This window comes from Sinohyriopsis cumingii, chromosome 1, assembly GCF_028554795.1.
Source record: "Sinohyriopsis cumingii isolate HCF-2022 chromosome 1, ASM2855479v2, whole genome shotgun sequence".
Taxonomy (NCBI): domain Eukaryota; kingdom Metazoa; phylum Mollusca; class Bivalvia; order Unionida; family Unionidae; genus Sinohyriopsis; species Sinohyriopsis cumingii.
In genome coordinates, this window is record NC_142961.1 from 126,069,826 (window position 1) to 126,091,133 (window position 21,308).

Here is a 21,308-nt window from a genome sequence, read left to right on the forward strand (position 1 = left end):
ATGTTCTCAAACTTTCAAGAAATGTTTGATGTTTTAGTTAATGTTGTTTCATTTAGCTTCCATAGCAACGAACCATCTTTGACATTATCAAGGTAGAAACTTGTTTTAATAGTCTACAAAAAATGATGGCAATTTAATTCAAACTTTACAAATAAAGGAAATATTTTACATTTTCTAATAACTATATGTGGGAAATAACGTAATGTTTCTTAAAGCCCACCTGACAATGGCATGATTTATTATTATTAATACTGATCGTTAAAACCATGTCAACGACCATTTACAGATCGCACACTCTCCATATCTTAAAATAGATTTGTTATACCCACGTACAATAAATATCTAAAATCTTGTTTACAGATGAGTCATGAACAAACATTACAGATAGTACAGACACAATCACGTACCAAGAACAAACATTACAGATAATACAGACACAATCATGTACCAAGAGTCATTCGCACAACTGCAGCAGTTAGCACAGAAGCTCGTGATCTCTGTAAACACCGAGAATAATACGGACTTCACATAAAAAGAATTGTGCTTTGTGGAGGAGTCGATTTACTTCAAGACGCAGTATGGCCACTTTGAGGAAATTTGTCGATGTCCTATGTGGCTTATGGGAATTTAAAGTTTTTGATGTTAAAGTTTTTGATGTCACTATTAGGGTTTATGGGAATTTAACATTCCATTTGGGTCAATATATCATCAACTTGTACAGGGATGGCGAGTTCTAGCCTACCCATTGGTATTTTGATTAGCTTCAAAGTAAAAGAAGAGGGAGTTCAAAACTTTTAAGGATATTGGAACGGTTTGCTGGTAGGTAAACATCAATTGAACTGACAAAATTATCATTGCTCCTCCAGATTTTAAACGAAAAAATATTGAAAATAAAAGATTACTCCAGCTAACCCATCGATTACTTCAGATTTTCTTGCAATATCTCCAGTACATGACTTCTCCACATCATCTTCGCCAGCTCGCCATATGATTACTTCAGCTCACCCTACTGTCTCTCTAGCTCACCATACAATTACTCCAGCTCGCCCTATGATTACTCCAACTAGCCATACGATCTCAACAGCTCGCTTTCTCCTATTACTCCAGTGCAGCCAACGAGTACTACAGCTCACCCTACGATCGCTCCACTTCATCAATTTTGAATGATTTTATGTGAAAAATCACAAGTTGCGCAGATGTATTCGAAAGGTGTGGCCCTTGGGAACCTATGTGTGGTTTTTCCCCTTCAAAACATAGTTATGTCAAGTTCTACCTTACATATAGGTACATTGCTCTTCGGGAATTACACAATTTGTATGAATTTTAAAGCTTGTAATGTCAAAACCTTCCTCGCAAGCCACGTGCAATAACTTGCTATACTACGTTATCCCCCTGAGACGGCTTGTGCCAAGATTTTCTTGTTTTTCAAAAACATATCATGAACAAAATAATGAAGAATCTCCGACACATCGATAAAAGTGTCCGTTATATCGATAGATTAGTGACTGTGCTTGAAAGAGAAACTTGGACCATTTCAAAGTGTGAAAGCTGATGTTGGGTCCCAATGGCGAGAAAAATTCATTCGTGCTAGCGGTGATTGGTTAAGCAGGTTGTATGTATATTCGTGAGGCCACGGGCGATAAAGGAGAGTAACAGATTATCGCCCTGGCTTGCGTTGATAGTTCTGGCATTAAGATTTCAAATATATACAGAGCAAGGAAATCCTGAATAGCAGGATACGGTTTGTCAAATTTGGTCAGCTTTTGGGACATCACTCTTTGACCAAATTTTACTAATAGCGACTATATTTAGGTGATCAATCTCATGCTGATCACAAAAACCATCTATGCCTGTATGCATTGTCAATTTTGGTTGCATGTTTTTTGAGAATTTTAATGATTTTCGTACGATTGACTGGCATCATTTCAACTAATTCCGAAATATTTGTAATCCAGGATGCTTTCTGTAAAATTTGGTCAAATTATGTTAGCTGGTTTTGGAAAAGACAATGTACTGCGGTCTTTACACAAAACTGCAGCCATAATTTGATAGCAGATTGGTATATTACATTTTAAAAGACCTTCATACCATGAATCCATCAAATTTGGTAAAATTCTGTACAGAAGGGTTTTTTTTAATAAAAGTTTAAAGCTTTTTCTCCGAGTGGTCTAAAGCGCTCACCGTTATGGATCAAGGCCATCTCACCGGTCTGCCAATACGGGTATGTGAGAAAGCTTGCCAGTAGCTTCTCGCGGGTCAGTGGTTCTTTCTGAGGTTCTTCCTCCACCCATTATACTGGCCACCATGAATAGCCTATTTTGTGCTGAAAAATGGTGTTAAACCCAACAACAACATAAAGGTTTTATTCTTGTCAGCAATGCCGGCCATAATCGGTAACTGCTTGGCTTCCTTTGAAGACATTTTTAAAGGTCTTGACGCCAAAATACACCCTGAAAAATACGCAAATTGGTCGAGAAGAATTTGAGAAGCTGTAAATAATAACTGGATGGATGACTCATAATGGATTAAGTTCAACACCTTGTGGCAAGGTGAGGTAAAAAACAATCCCGAAAATTCGAACAGATGTCTCTAGTATCCTACCAGAAAAGGAAATTTGGCCAAAACTTCATACTATATTAAAACAACAGCTAAGTAGAAGTTAGATGGGTTAACAGGCTTGCCATGTGTGTAATATTTTGCTACCAGCAGTAGACAATTGGTGATTTTTGCTCTCTTAAAATGTATGTGGAGTAGAGTTACGTTTAACCATGGAACCTTGTGGAACTTTCTTTTAAAAATATTTTTAAAGCCAGAAAACATGCTTTTATAAATTTATTTTTAAACCATTTTGATCCTGTTTTTGTTATATAATTTTAAATCAGTATTGTATTTTAAATGGGTTATATCCAAATACAATATGGCTTAAACGTTTTTAATATAAAATTATATTGTTAAAATACAAAACTCTTTAAATTCTCCTGAATACATTTATTTTTGTAACCATAATTTCCAAAAGAAAATGGATTTATACCTTCAATATTTTACTTTTTATTATCCAATGTGCTTACATTTTTTTCTTCATAAACACGTAATTTATGTTTAGGGATTCATGCTGTACAATTTTATTAATTACTTATCCTTCAAATGGAACATTTTTATAGAATTCATGTTAAATTCAATCTTACTTCACTGTATGATACACCAGTTGCTCGTTTAATAAATCTAATATTTTAAAACAATACATTTGGTTTTTGAATGTAGTAATATTACCATTTGCTTTCAATTTACAAATACAATCAAGTTTTCTGTGTTCTATTAAATTTTTTCTGGATCGTTATATTTAATTTATACTGGGTGCTTGACCATTGCATTCAATTCATGATACAAGTTCCCACTAAATTTTCTTTTTCTTTAAACTGTGATAATTAAATTGTCAAGTTTTAAACAAGGTGGTTTTCCTTCTTTCTGTGTTTTTTTATATAATTATTTTTAAGTAGCTTTATCAATTTGAGTCAAAGTACTATGTTGTCTGCAGTGTGACAGTTTATAGTGATCTACCACTGGGGCATCATGTTGCATATTTCCCACACAGTCACATTATCCCAACACCAGGATGACCAGTCTGTTAGTAACACTAACCCCTTAATGCTGAGCACCAAGCAAAACAGCTGCAAGTACCATTTTTTATAAGTCTTCAGTTTGACTCAGTTAAGGTTTGTTATGTTGTTGTTGTGGGGTTTAACGCCATTTTTCTGCACACGATAGGTTATACATGGCAGCCAGTATTTTAATGGTGGAGGAAGAACCACCGACCCACGAGAAGCTACTGGCAAGCTTTCTCACATATCCACATTAGCCAAATCCTAGACTCGAACCCACGCAGACAGAGGTGAGATGGCAGTGATCCGCAACGGAGAGCGCTTTAGACCACTCAGACACTCCGGGCCCCAGTTAAGGTTTGAATCTGTGACCTAATGCATCCCACTTAGGCCACCAGATTGGTGCTTCTTTCCATTACTTAGTTTATGCAGGGATTTAAATTCATGGTTCGGGCCAACAACAAAAACCATAAAAATTGATGATACTACATTATTCCATTTAAACATACTGCCATCATTCATAAATTCAACAAATTCATGGATGCATCAGGAAATAAAACCATTTTTATGAGTTTCAAAGATATCATTTCCACTCAAATTCAAAAATATTTTAAATTTAAGGAAATTAGGTTCCAAATGCACACAATTCGCGTCTTTTTTATGCCCTTGTAGTCTCGCTCTCTTTTGTCTATTTTAACTTGAAAAAGATCAGCTCCTTTCATCTCAAATCAGAAACTACAGCTTGGAATGCTAGCATAAGGAAAGATGGCGAGTTTTGCGATTCTTAATTTATTAGCTTAAGTTATAAATATCAGCTTCTGGACTCGAGCTTATGCCCCACACAGCAAACTTATCTTGACTAACCACCTGTACAAAATAAACAACATCTGTGACCCCATCAGTGTCAAGTTTAGTTTTACTGCATTTGCATGTGAAGTACATTCACCCCAAGTCATATCCCATGACTCACAATGCTTGCTACTTTGCTTTAAAATGGTCTTGTTAATAGTGATGTCTGCAATTATGTTCTCATTATGTGAGCAGATACTATGTACAAGTGTGCATGTATTATGCAAGTGCATGCAAGCAACAAGATCCAAATCATTTTTTTCACCACATTTATTTGTGACTCCCAATACAAATCACTTTACTTTGTAGCTACTGCTGTGGAAGGAGCAGCTGCTGTCTTCCTTCTAGGCTTGGGAACTGTTCCTTCACGAAAACCATTCCTGCACAAAAAAGGCAAACAAGTTCATTCTCAAAATGTAAATACATAATAATAATTTAAGTCTTGACAACATTCACCGCTAAAAGTGCTATTAACTTCATACAATTTTCTTCATTCTTCTGGAAATGTTTCCAAATTCATTTATGTTGATCAAGCAACAAAATTCAAAATGTGAGGGTTGGGGTACATAAATACAAAAGGGAAATGCTTACTGATTCTCCAATGCAAGCAGGATAGCTGTCTTTTCCTGGGATTTTTGAAAATATAAACGTAGGCCCGACAACAATCACCTACTTAAATAACTTAACCATTAACCATTTCATTAGGTAAGCTTACAGGGCATTGAAAGAATACATCCTTATTTAAAATATTAGAGGTGCATGGTATGACTGGTATACCGGGGGGGAGGGGGAGCAGCTATGATTGTCTTCTGAGCCAAGATACTTTCTTTTCTTTACCTCAGGAAGAAAACGAGTTCTTCAAATAATATAATGGATATAATACAGTGTTATTCTGCAATAAATATATATGGATATAATACAGTGTTATTCTGCAATGAATGTGAACAAAATATTTTTTCTGCAACTGTTGAGACAGAAATTGTAAAAAGTCTCAGAACATGAAATTGTTGGTGCCCAATATAATTGCAGGGTATGCATATTCTCTTGGTCAAATTCAACCAAGATCTTGATGATATAAACTTATTTATAAAGTTTTATCGAGATGACAAGAAACCTAATTTGTAAATCAAGAGATGCAGCAAGGTAAATAAGCAAGAGTCTGTTTTGTCAGCGGAATCGACATGAATACCTATTATGGCAGAATGCAATTCATTTTACCCTGGCTTAACACTAACTACATACATGGTTGTGTTCAGGGAGCATCTCAAAAGCCATAATCTACCGTCACTGGGTTTAAATCTAAACCAAAAATGACAGGGTGAAGTAATTTTCTTTTTCCGATAGGAAAAAACGAAGTTAATGTGACCACTAAAGTTGATAACAATTACCTAGGTTACTTATACAATGATTTTTGTAGTCTCCAGCAGCCATTATAAACATTACCTATCATGCTGAAAACAAATTCATACTCAAGTGAAGATTCTTTTACATTATATCAAAGAGATACTGAAGTGAGTTGATAAAACCGGATTTTGTTGCCTTTTTTCATACCATGTTCATAAAATTTGCTTCAGAAGCTACTGACACTGTCCAAGACAGGGTCTATTCTAAAAATGACGCAGAAGAAATTTCCCCTCCATAAAGCATCATGAGTCCCTAGAAGGGTCTGATGCTCTACTGGGTGAAAAGAATTTCCAGGAATTCAAAACAAAATCATTTCATCCTTTAAGCTGCAGAGTGCTAAAACCATCTTTGATATTATTCAGTGTCACATGATTTTCACATCTGCTGCTACGCTCGACATACTGGATGTCTGACTGGTACCGTTTCATAATGGCAAAGCAGACATCATTAGAAGTGTTTTTGATCATAACCACATCTAATAATCATCCATTCAGAGGAAGTAGTGACAAAAATGTTTTCATGACAGTCTTATTGGATGTATGACTTGCATGCACTTTCATTTAGGACCAAACAGGAATAAGTCGATTTGTGAAAAACCCATGTTGATATTGCAATCCATTTTGGGAACAGAGATAATATTTTCAAGACAGCTACCACGGTGGCCATATTGAAGGTTAGTCATTTTCATTTAGGATCAAGCAGACACCATAAAAACTCTTCTGATGAAATCTCCCAGTCACAAAAAATGACCATACCTTTAGGAGTAGCTAAAACAAGATTTAAGATGGTCGCACATTGCACTTCAGAAAAGCACCATGTTAATTTAAGATCAACAAAACATTAAACGTCTTGAAGTGAAAACCCTATGATATAACCATTTATTCATGAGAAATAGTGAAAAGACCTTCAAGTGGACCACTAGGATGAAGATTGCTTCACTTTACACCTAGGGCCCATCCTTTTTGAAAAAAAGATTCGAGACTTTCAAATGGCTTGGATTAAGTATTCTTGCACAGATGTACAGCAAAATTAAAAACCTGTTATATCAATTATATTAGCTTAAGAAAATCTCAAGCCCTGCTGCCCATCCCCCAACCCCAATTAAATGGACAGTCCCTTAAAACACCTCCTTTTGTGATGAAAGTGCAGTACTGATCAAGACAGTGTTCAAACAGAATTCTGAATGATAAATTCAAAGACTTTTTCCAAACTTTCAAAGACCATAAACACTGATTTCCAAGACCTTTTTTTGCTAGCATTTTGTATAAAAGTTATGTTATATGAGAAAACAACGAATGCAAAATACTACAATATTGTTTAATGATGAAATGAAACTGAACAGGTCATCAAAAGAAAGAAACCAGGAAAACTCGAATACATCAATCTAAAACCTTGGACAATTTTATTTGTGATGTTGGAAAGAAATTAAAATCTTTGGGTTTATTTCAATTTTCAAAGACTTTTAAAGACCTCAGGGTAACCTGCTTGATTTTCAAACTTTCAAGGCCTTGAAAATGCTACCCCATTTTCCCCAAACTGTCAAAGACCGTATGTACCCTTCAAGATGCATCCACTTGCAAAGTTTTTTTTATTCCAGGTATAACAGTAATGTATACAGGGTACAAAAAAGATAGACCTTCTGCTAAGGGTGCAATACTAACTATAATGATCCTAACATGAACAGTGCACAGGTAACTTGCTAGTTCCTACATGCTATTAGCATCATGGCTTTGAGCCACAACAGGTGAGCTGGCAGAACTTCAGACTTGTTGTCTTAGAGTTGCAGGTTTGATACCAAGCTAGGCTAGTTTAGGTCAGCTGCCTCAATACACTGTTGTGAAAAGCACTTTGCTCCTATTTCCTCAGTATGCTATAGCTAGTAGTACTTTAAACCAACAAAACCAGGCCCATAATTGGAGAGTCATCCATGCAACGTGGACTGTAACTAAACTCACCACTCTAAACTGGGGTTGCTTGCAATGGGGAAGATTCAATTAAGTATAAATGGTACATTTTATTCAGGACTGAATTTTAAAAAAATACTACTTGAGTAGTCTTGTTTCATTGGATGTTGGGGTTGTACAGTTCATATTTACCATAACATTGAAGTCTCACTTAAAATCATGATAAGGAGAGGTTACTTTTTTCTCTTAAAAAGATTAAGCATTAAAATAATCATTAAGTGCTGAAGCAATATTTCAATGACCAACGTCTCACCTGAATCGTCTAAAGACTTTCTTCAGATGTCGCATACGACCAGTGCCTGTTGTCTTTCTACGAAGTGCTTTCTCACTCCAGTTATCTGGAAAAATAAACTCAATTTATTATTTTAAAAAATTACAAATTAGATTAGATCCAGGCAACTTGTCCTCGTGCACTTATTTATTCAATTACAATGGGACCCCGCTGTAACGTGCCCCACAATAAAACAAATTTGGATATAATGCGGTCGTGACGTGGCTCCTGATATTTTGTATATTCATTCACACATGACAAAATCTTTTATCATTTTGGGGAAGAGATCACGTATGAATTTTAATATGATTGTGACGTGGTTCCTGAAATTTTAAATACATGTATTTTTCTCGTACTGGGATTTTAAGTACGAGAAATAGTATGTAAAACGTTTATTATCATTTTGGTGAAGAGATCGCGTATGAATTCATATACAATACAATCATGGCATGGTTCCTGAAATTTTAAATACATGTACGTGTATTTTGTTTCGTACCGAAAAAATAATAATTTTAAGTATGAGAAATAGTGTGTAAACATTTCTTATCATGTTGAGGAAGAGTCAGTATATGAATTTTAATATAATAAAAATCGTGGTGTAGCTTTTGAAATTTAACAAGTTCACCGGGTTCTTTAAGTGTTATGCCAAAATAAACATTATCGGAAATATTACTTATTACTGATCCACGAGTAAAACCAGAAAGTTGTCTCTGTGATGGTCTTCAATTAAATCTGTATACAACAGTTGCTCAAACAATATCCAACATGTGTTTCTTCTTTAACTGCATACACAACCAAGCAGCAGACAATGCGCTGGTTGATGAAATATTCTCACAATTGATTAAACATCAAAAAATGAAAGCTGCCAATGTTTGCTGGGCTTGGCGATGTTATTACTGCGATCGGTTGACCAATAAATAATGTCTGCTTTATTAGCTGGAAATTGAAAGGATATGAATTGTACATGTGTTCAGCTTAATTTTTTGTTATAAAAGTGACTCGTGACTATTGCAGGCCTACTGCACAAAGTTCTCTGGTTTTACATGGGTATGGTGTTTGTTTATGAACTTGTTATTAATTTCCTATTTTTCATAAAAATATTTTATTGTTATGAAAAAGCAAGTTCACAAATGCAAATCATTCTCTGCACTTTGTGATATGATTAGTATAATAGTTTTCACGTTTCTTTCGATATTCACAAAATCGGAAGTAAAAGTTATATGTACGCTGAAAGCATGTGTCGATTGTTAATTATTCTTGCTGTTTTCGTTGAAACAAATAGGCGTACAAGCATTAATTATTGGAAATTTGCAATGGATAAATGTACACAGAAATGCATGAGAAAATTTTAGCAGTATGAAATTTGTACAGACACCCTTCATAGACCCTGGAATGTAATGAACCATACACACGCTTCGTCTTTCTTAATCTAAATTTGCTGTTCATTTTTCCCACTGAATTCAGAAACATAATGATGTGTGACAAAATTATTTAATAGTTTAAATATGTATGCAATTTTTGCAACGGAATTACATGAAATATGGATTAATTGCAAGCCCCGACGGTATGATATCACACAGCAACTAAACAGTGTTAATCCTCTGTTCGTGCTGTATATTAGATGCTGAATTCAGACAAGATTATTGAATATTGTAAATCTGTGTGCAATTTTTCAATGGAATTTCATGCATTATTGATGAACTCATGCCACGATAGTAAACAGTGTTGATACTCTATTCATCGTATACATTAGATATGAATACATGTACGTGTGCCAATGAGTTGTTCTCTGAAAAACAAGTAAAATACTGTAAAACCCTGCATTAACGTGATCCCATTTTTTTTAACCCCAATTATCGCGTTATAGCGGGGTTCCACTGTATTTATTTCTTCCACCTCTACTGCCCTCACTAAGCCCCATATTTTTGAAGTCAACTTTAAGAGCACAATGCTCCAACTCAATAGCTGGGCATTCTATTCCAATTATTTCCTTTTAATCTGAATAAACCTGGTCTGTAGATAGACCTATGCTTTCTTACAGCATGGCTAAAATTCTATGACCCAAGAATACCCAAGCCGCAAAGAGTAGAAGGTCAAACAACCAGCACCACCCTTAGACCATTTAAACAAAATGTTATCCATGACAAGAGGTATCTGCGTTCAATTGGCATGTTAAATTTAGCTTTTTGGAGGGGCAGGGGTAATACTGTAACAAGCCAAAAGAAACATGTATGTTTTACTAGTTTTAAATTAGGGCATACTGGTTGCTTTAGAAAAAAAAAAAGAAACTCTACACATATTCCCCTCTTGTATGGCCACCCTTTCTGCAAAAGGAAAGTGGCTGTATAAGACAGGTGGCCTTTCAAGTGGGGGACTATATTTGTGACAAGCATGTGCATGAAGAAAGCAAGCAACAAACAACTTCAAAACATTTAATATTTTCTTTTCAAAGTGGCGCTAATTACTAAAAGGTTCTTCATGTGTTAAAACCAACTTATTTAATGGCTCTTCTTCTTATGTATGAAATGCCAGTAGGATACTACTGACATGCACATGGCATAACCATCCCAAAACATCATTTAAATCTTGATACATGCATTGCTTGGCATTTAAAATAATTCTCTTTCCAATATACTCCATTCTCCCACTGCCAAAGAATATTCTCCTTATCTGTTATGATGTATATTTGAGTTTTTCCAACATGAAATTTGTTGACAAAAACTCTTAACTCTTCCAATCGTTGTCAACTTGAAAAACGTTTTCTTCCAAGGTATTAATTCTGCATTTATGTGCTGACATGTAATGATTTATTCATATATTGCTCTGCAACTTAACTTTTGTCTCATTTATAAAGGAATTGATACATGTACCATCATATCATTTTTTGGTCTTTATCTGATACCCTGTTGTGTTCAAAGTTATTCTGTGTGTGTGTGTGTGATAATCCACAAAATCTATATTTAGCCTATGCTGACCATGTTATGATCTTGACAATCACGTCCAGTCGAAATCATTAAAGAAAAAACTCAACTGCCAATTTAAGCCTCAAACTTCAACACAACATTGCTGACCCCACTTCCTGAAAACATCTGCAGTAATGATATAACTTTAACCTTAGGAGTACATGTATGTCAGGCAACGCTTCTTTTAATAACGAAAATCTAACATTGGGAAACAGACATTAGTAAAGATAATCGGATAACTTACCATACATTAAATATTGGTTCTGGCCACTTGTGCGAGGTAAATTTTACATTTCTGCTGTTATATACTTGCGCTAGTCATGTTAGAAGGGCGACCTTTTTTCAGAGGTACTTTTGAATACAAACTCGTCATTGTCAAGGGATTCTGGCTGTAAAAAGTGGGTGGCCACTGGTCAGGGGAGCCACAGATGAAGGGATCACTTATATAGATGCAATTTCTCAAGCTTGTATTTGGCAAGAAAACTTTGATTATAAATGAAAAAATACTGATATATTCTGAATCTTCATTATTTTGCAAAAACAATGGGGGGAAAAGACAGGATTTGTTTTATAGATATCTTATTGTACAATATTTTGCCATATCATTTATGTGCTACTACAATTGTGCTTCTGCAACAACAACAAAACGTATCAATATAATCAAATTACAAATTCTGTTGACAACTTTTGTTACTTCCAAGTCAAGTTATTTAACATTTATGCTAGATAAAGCATCTTGATTCCATAAATAAAGTAGAAAACTGGTTATCTACTAACCTGAAATATTACGTAAACTGAGCAATGACAACAGAAACAACTCAATTCACTCCCCAAAAATAGGACCAGACTTTTTAGTTATTTTTTAAGTTTAATAATGTTGAATTATGGGCACAAATCAATTTTGTTCTTCAATTGTTTTAATTTTTTTTTAAACCTCAGGGTGAAAATAGCGCTAAGGTCGGCAACAAAAAATGTATGCTTGGATGACTGGCAACACACGTTTTCTTTGTCTTAATATAGGTAATATGATTTACCCCAGTATACATATGGAGAACATACTATACAACATGGTGGTTTATATAAATGGTTGATCAGCTGGGTGATTATACTTGTATCATAAAGAACAATGTGTGCTAATGTTAAATCAGAATGCTGCCAACTTAAAGAAGCGATTATATTTAGAAAGAAAAATGTGTGCAAATCAGAATGCTGCTGATAAGCCGACATATTTATGAAGTGTGAAGGAAATATGATTGATACTGTACTGTATTATAATCCAAAAAAGGAAAATCTTGTTCAAACTTACATGATCTGATCTTAGGACTTGGGTAGCCACATGATGCACATGTCTTCTTCTGAATGTGAAAGGACCTTCGCCCACAGCGCCGACAGTGTGTGTGGGTCTTGCAATTCCTCTTACCAAAGCTGGAGGTTCCCTTGGTCTACAATAAAGATACAATCAGGCTAAAAAAAATATTCTTTGTTGGGGATATAATAGTGATTCTTTGAAATTAACATTGTTAATATATTCCTAATTAAAACTGACAACTCAAAAGGGGTGCATTAGCAAACACTATTTTAAAAAATAACCTGACCAGTGGCATCACGAGTATTTGTGTGGTTTGGAGTTTTAACGTAGCTGAACAATTTTTCAGTCATATCGCTACAAGGTCTGCAATGTGCCAGTTTTTAGTAAGGTCTAGCACTGGAGCATCAAGAGACAGACATGTAGCATCATGTCCCACCCAGGAACATTCTACTGACACCAGGTCAATCAGACCTAACACAAATCTCTTAATGCCGAGTGCCTAGTAAGGCAGCTGTTTGTACCGTTTTTATAAATCTTAGGTATGACTCAGCCAGGGTTCAAACCTGCAACCTCTTGCATCCAAGTTAAATTCTCTAACCACCAGATCATAAACAAGTACAACATATTTCTGTCTCTTTCATATACCAAATATACACAAACACTACTTTAGAAAAATAAATACTAATGCAAAAATCTGATTGTACATTTCTTACAAAATACTGTACAATTGTTTTTCATTATTCGGCATGAGACAAGATATCATATTTGGTTCAACCTATAACATACAATCACTGCTATGTGCTCATGACCCTTTCTGGAGGTCTTGCTAGGATTTTAAAACTAGGAGTCCAGGACTCCCATTCTGGTAAAACATGGAGTCCCACCAGCAATTGTTGCAGTCCCTACACAGAAACTGGATCTTTGCAGCTTAGAAGAACTATTGGTTGTCATCAAGTTTAATTTCCACATTCTTTATACCACTGAAATTCCAGACTGAATTTTGTCAGTCCAGGGAAAGATCCGAACACCAAGCTAGGCATCACACTTTCTTACACTTGGCTGAGTGCCTGCAACTTTAGCCCTCTTCTGAATCTCATTACATTCTTTGCCATTGAACCCCTAAATACTTAACCAAGTTTGCAAACAGCATTTTGTCCAACTCTTTACATGTCTTGATTTCAAGGTCACATGCACTACTCATTTGGCAACACATGGAAATGAACACAATAATGAAAGCTAAAGTTGATGTACTCTTATAAATGACCATATGTATATCTCTGGGTCTTTCTGGATCTGAATTTGATCACTGTAAATATCAGCACATTTTCCCACCACTCTGCAGCCAGTCAACGAACTTGCCGCCCAGCTATTGTCATGTTCTTTTGTAGTCCTACATGCAAGACATAGCACAGTTTGATTTTGTTGAGGCGCTACGTCTTACTATCCAAATAACGGCCTTGTATAGTGTGTTCTGATGTCGTTGACATCGGAATGAGTAATCAAAGTTTCAGGAACATCTCACACATTTGGCAGCCTATATCGACATTTTTCCACTAATTTATGAGTAATTAATATACTTACTGTGCTGTCTTTATCCTGGTGGAATGAAAATATGACACTAGCAAATGGATGCATTTTCATGTTCCGATGACATACATTTGAATTTGTTGCAATGCGACGGTAGTCGAGGTATGCCGAAGTAAGTTCAAGTATGTTGATGTTTGGGATATGTTTCTTGAGCGAAACGAACCGTTGCTTACAGTTCCAATAGGCATAATATATTTTTTATTCGTTTCGTTAAAAAAATAATGTTTCAACTTTATCCGATTTCGGCATTCTCAGCTTTCATCGCGTTCCAGCCAACTGAGAAGTAGGCGAAAGAAACTTGGAAACGGGTCCATTTCTTTTGTGAGAATTTGAATTTATTAGAGAAAAGGCATCATAGTAAGTAAAGTCTGACTAAAACATTATAACTTTACTTTGCAGAAAAGCGTCATTATTTTAGTTGTCAGTTGTGTGAAATATTCCTGAAAATTTTACTTTCATAACGATGTTAGTCGACATCAAAACACACTACACAGCGCCACTAGTTAGGCTGTAAGACCCTGACGCCCACAACATAAATATCAGCGTCGGGTCTTACAGGTAGGACTAGTTCTTTTGATGTACTCTTATGACAACAAGCATATCTGGGGTCTTTCAGCCACTGAATTCTGTCATTGTAAATATCAGCACTGCTAAAATGATTAATTGACCAACACATTTTCCCACTCTGCGGGTGGCTGAAGCAGTTCTGGCAAGCCTTGGAATATTTCGCTCAGCTATTGCATCGATACGGACTCTCGTGCAAGTGGTTTTCCGAGTCCCAGATATATATAAAAATCCCTCCAAATATGAATGATTCATATAATCACTAGAGTTTGACACTTGGCCCATAAAAGATGGATCAAGAAAAACATTGTGGAGGGCAATACTGAAAAGAAAACGCAATTTGCGAGAAGATATAACTTGTGGTCCTCGCATGCATCTTTAGTGTCTGCTGGATGAATGTTTTGTTAGACTTCGTGCGATTTTGAGGTGCAAAAAGAAATATGCAGAGCAACAGTCCAATAGGGTCAAACGAAGGTCTCACTTGCACTTCTTGTGCATAATTAGAGTACAGATACGGGTATTCCATTTTTTAATTCTAATTTTAAAGACGAAAGGTTTAACTCCTGTGAGAGATTCCGTGGCCGAGACCTCTGCCAACCACCCTAGTAGGACAACTGTCCTTCACTGCTTATGTTTTATTTGTAGGATAATCATACATCATCAACTTCCAAGACCACGATGATGTGCAAGGAAGGAACGAAGTATAGCAACAGAATTTGATTATTAAAGTTTCCTTTTGACACTAGTTTTGGAGTAAAGAATGTTAGACAAACTGACAAGAATTGGTGCTGCTTTACAAAAGTTATACCCAACTAATTTGGCTCAATTTATGGATTATTTTACTAAAATGTTCAGATTATCCAACCACCAACAAAACAAGGCACGATCTGCGTTTTGGGATCTGACAAAGAATAAAATTATTGAGAGAAAACGGGTTATATTACATATATTTTTCAATTTTATTCCTTCAATATAAGATTTTCTATGATTCTGACAAGATGCAAGAAGATTCCTGTGAACATTTTATCACGTTACCATTTTTGTCCAGCGATATTGAAGAAAAAGGAAGTCGATTAGGTGGAATCATTTGTTTATCACCGTCTACATTGAAACTGAACAAAAATACTCAAAGGATGCCGAATAACGATCACCGGAAGTTAATACTCATGACGTCAAACCGTCAACACAGAAATGACATTTTCCGGGACACGTTGGAAGTTCCACGGCATGCTAAAAATATATATAAATAAACATGTGTGCAACTTCAGTACATTACTACATGTTCAATTTGAGAACACCAAGAAGCTAGAGTAGTAGAATGCTACAAGTACAAATGATGCCCGATATTTGTTCTACAGCTTTTGTTGGCGTGATGGAGAGAAATGCTGTCAGCGACGTTAGCAACCAGGCAACAAAACGGAAAGAAGATCATGTGAGGCACCTTGACCAAAATACGATTGATTATTTCAAAAATCTGATTAAAAAATACAAAAAGAAGATGGGTGATTCAGAGAACAATGAAGTTTGCTCAGGTGGACTTCAGCAATACTTGAACAAATTTCATGAAAGAGATGTATATGTACCTGAAAGCAAAAACCCACAGAGAGTTATAGAAGGACAGTGCCACTTCTGTGATATACCTGTAAGTATATATAAAAGTAGTTCTTTTATATGTATGTAAAGTGTTTAGTTTTGTTGGTTTTCGTTTTTCTTAACAGTATATCAACACATTAAAGGCCATATATTGCATAGACAAGAGTGAAGTGTATTAATTGCCCAAAGACGCACCATATCAGCCCGGGAAAGTATGGACATAAACTTAAATCGACTGCATTTGGCTTGTGACTCCAGCTTATGTGGCAAGGATTGTGTGTGTTGAGGTGGGGTGGGGGTAAATAATATACTTTGTTGAATAAATCCCCATCTTTACAGACAAAATATGATATAGCAGTAATTGTTAAGTCCATCTAGATACATGTATTAATGGGAAAAGTATTAATTTTTGGAAAATTCATTTACCACCACAAGGTAGTTGGGTGGTTGGGTATAGTCGGGTGCAGACTTATTTGTTTACCAATGACTACATTATACTACACTGAACATAAGTGATTTCACTGTACATACTGTCTTCCAATGTCAACATATAGTGTAATTCATATAAAAAGAAATTTTCAGCTATTCAGCAGAAATTGTTCACTTGACAATATTCTTAAAGTTGTTAGCATAGGTTTAAATGTTATACTGCATGCCTTTCCAACCTCTAAGTTTAACATCTAACAGTTTTTGTGAATTTATAGAACCAGTCATAAGTTGTACATTCTTAGATTAACAGATTTAAAATTGGGATTTAAAAGTCAAAATAAAATAGCAAGTACAGTCACACATAAGAGTTAGCTTGCTTCAAAGATTGTGGCTGCACCTGAAGCTAGCAGTAAACAGTTAATGCTTGTGTCATAGAAATCAGCCATTAAAATGCTTTGCTATTGATGAAAACATGATGCTTGGGTACACTAATGTTTTCTATGTCCACAGGTAGTTCTAAAGCTTCACATATTTTCATATCTGCAAGCCAGGGAGTTATGTCAGGTGTCCATTGTGTGCAAGGAGTGGTATGAGTTAACCCAAGACAATCTCCTCTGGCAACAACTGTTGAGAAAAGATGTGAGAAAGTGGGATGTTATTGGTCACAATACTTATCCTGAGCTTTACAAAGAGGTGCAGTCCGAATGGACCAATAAGGACATGTAAGTTAATAGGAAATATCTGAATAATAGGCTCACTGCAGATAAGGGATTATAGACTTTTGGGGCAGGTGGAATTGGAGTCAGTGCAGCCGATATTTTAAAGCTATTTGCCCTTTTCCTGCCACTGAAGAAAGTTCTTTTTAAACAGTGACTTAGAGAGTCCTTAGAGATTCACCCAGATATGGATTGATTTATGTTAAAGTTATCAAAGTTTTACTGTTTCCCATGTAAGATAGAACATAATTGAAAGTCTTGTTGTTTTATGAATGGAGGCTTAAATTTCGAAAATTTGTAATAATCAGTTTTTATTAAAATGCATATCCTGAGATAAATCAAGCAATCTGCTTCAGAGGAAAAATCAAAATACTTCGTACTGACATTTTTTTACTTGGAACACATTTTATACTTTTGCAAGAAAAAGAAAGGGTAAAATAAATGAACTTGGCAAAACTGCTCACTCTTCTGTTTTTTTTTTTTTAAATTCAGATACTTGCGATGTTCACCCGAAGTAACTGAGCTGATGCTTCAGAGGAATGCTGTGTTTCATAATATATCTAGTCTGTTGAGGTACTTCCTACCAAAAAAGGTTCCAATGCTTGCCATGTTCGGTCCTGGTCTAGAGTCTAGCACCAGCTGTATTGTTCGCAGAATGATGTATGAAGAAAATAATTGCTTCCAGAAAATTGGTCTTTTTCCAGGACAGTTTGATGGTAAGAATTTGGAAATATAAAGAGTATTACTGTCACAACCGAAACTTGTATGCTGTGTAAATTTTTGTCAACGCGTATACATCAATGACAGAAAAAGATCCCATGTCCAGCAGCCTGGGACAAGTCTGAAATTTTGCTGGATAGGTAAAATTTGCTGTCACTTGCCAAATTCAAATATGGTAGAATAATAGGAAAATTCCAAGCTGTGATGCCATTTTATGATTATCTAGATTTGGGTCACTTATATCATTTGTGAATACTTGTAGCCCAGTATATAAGCATCCATACCTCTAGCCAATATAAATGTTGAATTATTCAAGAAAGTTTAAGTCTAGTGTAAAGCCTTTGATGCTAAAAACATAATTACAGGGATTTGGCAAATTTGTTCCATGAGAAATCTGCATACAGCCGTGCAAAAAAACAGGGTCAGTACAGTTGTTATTGCATTCTGCCATTACACAGCAATACACACAACAAAAATAATCTTATACAAGTATGGCATCATAATTCACCTATTTTCATTTGCAAAAAAGCAACACAAGTTCAGAAAACCTATTTTCTTTTGCAAAGAAGCAACACGTTTAAAAAACCAAAATAAATAAATAAAGTTAAAATAAATGAATTTAATACCCAGTAGGCTGGGAAGAAATATTGTATGTGACACATTGTTACAATTAACAGATGAAGACTCCTAAAAATGAGGTTTTGGTTTTATTTTAGGTGTGGGTGCTGGAATGACAGTGAGGATAAATAATACTGGAAGGGATTTGAACTTGAGTGTGTTATATTCCGCTACTAAAAAAGAGAGGGAAGGGTCACAACATGACCGAATGCAACACAATAAGCTTGTAAGACACAATGCTCAGGAGGAAGAGGGAAAAGAGAAATACAATCTTCTACCAGCTATTCGAGATCTGTGTAGAACTTTGGATGGATTTGTATTTGTAGTTGATGCCTCACAAGAAACAGGTAAGAGCAGAAAACTTGTATATATTTCATTTTTAACCTAAAGATGCAAGCAGATTCATTATTTGAGTGTTCTTTGCCACTCATTTGAAAATGTGCTGCACTTAATAATTGTAGGTAAACAGATACTAGTGTATAAATGATATTTTCTATAAAATAGTCATGGATCAAAACATAAACCTTTGTCAGTTGCATTATGGTATGGTTTTTGTACCACAAATTCATAGTTCATCAATGAATACACATGTGCTTAGTCATGTGAAAATCTCAGAAAGATAAAGTTAAAAACAAGACATTTAAACTGCTCTTGGATGGACTGATAAATGATTGGAATGGCTTTGTCTTATCTGTAATAACATTCATCTTGAGTGAGATAAAAAAGAGATTATTTCAGTATGTATTTTCTTCCATTTTTTTTAGCTTACCTTCAGATAATCCTAATTTACTAGAATACAAGTAATAAAATGGTTGTTTTGTTTCAGTTACTTCTGGTTTGGATGAACTTGAGGCCATGATCAGTGAGAGATGGTCAGCTACTCACGTCCCTGTTCTTGTGTTATCTTGTGTCAGAGAAAAAAAAGACGCACGAATACCATGCATACAAGTGGCGGAACAATTAAAGCTTGCTCAACTCAACAGACCCTGGCAGGTAAAATAAAGACAGGAAATTAAATATAAAGAAGGACAAAGAGGCATTTGTTTATCTAATCTTGGGGATTATTTATCAAAGGTGCATCCTCAAACTTGGGATCAGCTTGGAAAGTAAATGACAATTTATTCTTGGTTATTTCATATAAATTTCTGGCATTAAAGTGTTGGCTATTATTCAGAATGCCAGTTTTCCTTTTTGTTTACTATGTATTTGACAACTGATTGTATTTACATAACATATAGAGGGTGACAGACCGGTTTTGTTACTTTATATAACCATTATGTTTACCCATATGGAGAATACTCCACAGCATCATGGGCCAACAATATGGAAAGCAGTTATTATTTTAATTAAATTGTTTCTCATACTTCGTGCCTTCCCAGTTGCTATGATGGGTATATTTAGTTCATGGAAAGCCCATTGATAGAAGCAAATTTAAATGCTTCAAAATAGTTTTTGAAGAAAAAATACATTATAAAATGCAATATTGTCCAGTGTCACACTTAAGTTTATGACTCAATTGCTTAAAGTTATGTTGAACTAACTTTTTTCATGAGTTAAAACTGGTTGGCAACTCCATTAATTGTTGATTCCTTATTAAAGTCATGTTATTGAAGTAATTTTTAGTATAAAAATATCAGCCATTGATTTTGTAACATATTTACTGTTATTCATGAGGGAAAGTGCAAAACCAAAAGTTCAACCAAGTCAAAACATTGAAGTGTTGTGTTTATAAAGCCTTCAACTTTTTAGGTGCGAAACTGTGTGGCAGACACTCTGACTGGAGTACCTGAAGCTTTGACATGGTTAGTAGAACAGTCACAGAGGAGATGAGGAACTGGAGGACATTTCAGGCATGCCTAGCGTAAAGAAAACAACATAACTGTTGTCAATATAGTTAGCAGCTGTCTCTAACAGATGTGAACAAGTTAGATGCTGAATATAATAAATCACCATGCAGCTGTCAATCAGGAAAATAAGCCAATGGACAGATGTTAGTCACAGTAAATTAAGCCAATGGAAGACGGAGAATAATACATATAGCTTGAAAATCTTATTAATAATGGTTACAGTATATGAACACATCCAAGAAAGCTGAATACATTAGATTATACATGTACTAAGACCATATCATTAGCTGATATAGCCTAGATAAATCCAAATGTAATACAGAATGCGACAAGAAGTCTCAGTGGCAATGTAAAATCCAAACAAGTGCTGTCTGGGTCACAAGTTTTGTTTTCTTCGTTGTTTTTAAACGAGTGAAACAGCTATTAACATTATAAGGCAGTTAACTTGTTGCAGATGGGCAAGAATAATTTACTGACAATGCCGAGTCAGAGAGACACAGTTGAATAGTTTGCAGCACTTCTTTTCCCAAGACTTTTAATACATTTACATGTTGAAATGAAGGTTTAACACTGCTTGGCCAAAAGAGATTGAGTGAATATTTTTACATTCATTAAAACAAAATTAATTGCACAGCATGCATGTTCAGAGTCTTTATTTTACCATCTGTACTTGCTTATTAGTCCAACTGATTCTCTTCCCTCCACTCACACACGATGCTAACATACCATACATGCCAACCCCTGGCGAGGAAAAAGTGTAATCCAAGTGGACAAAATGAGTAATCCAAGCAGAAAAAGAGTAATCCACATATAACATGATAAAAATTCAATGAGCACATGTACAAAATGATTTATTTATCCCTCTGGAATTTTAA

General features: G+C 35.2%; 2 protein-coding genes across 2 annotated transcripts; one reads left to right on the plus strand and one right to left on the minus strand.

Moving 5' to 3' along the window:
- Nucleotides 1-4,700: 4,700 nt before the first annotated feature.
- LOC149807828 (large ribosomal subunit protein eL37A-like) lies at nucleotides 4,701-15,634 on the minus strand. Its single transcript, XM_089971123.1, has 4 exons — nucleotides 15,546-15,634; nucleotides 12,357-12,492; nucleotides 8,070-8,154; nucleotides 4,701-4,828 (listed from the first exon to the last, which is right to left on the minus strand). Exons 1-4 carry the CDS (start codon nucleotides 15,546-15,548, stop codon nucleotides 4,747-4,749), a joined length of 306 nt encoding a protein of 101 aa, XP_089827249.1. The 5' UTR covers nucleotides 15,549-15,634; the 3' UTR covers nucleotides 4,701-4,746.
- A 63-nt stretch (nucleotides 15,635-15,697) lies between these two features.
- LOC149807829 (F-box only protein 4-like) lies at nucleotides 15,698-21,067 on the plus strand. Its single transcript, XM_089971076.1, has 6 exons — nucleotides 15,698-16,152; nucleotides 17,043-17,254; nucleotides 17,741-17,964; nucleotides 18,685-18,933; nucleotides 19,413-19,579; nucleotides 20,336-21,067. The coding sequence occupies exons 1-6, from the start codon at nucleotides 15,829-15,831 to the stop codon at nucleotides 20,414-20,416; spliced, it is 1,257 nt and encodes a 418-aa protein (XP_089827202.1). The 5' UTR covers nucleotides 15,698-15,828; the 3' UTR covers nucleotides 20,417-21,067.
- Nucleotides 21,068-21,308: the final 241 nt, after the last annotated feature.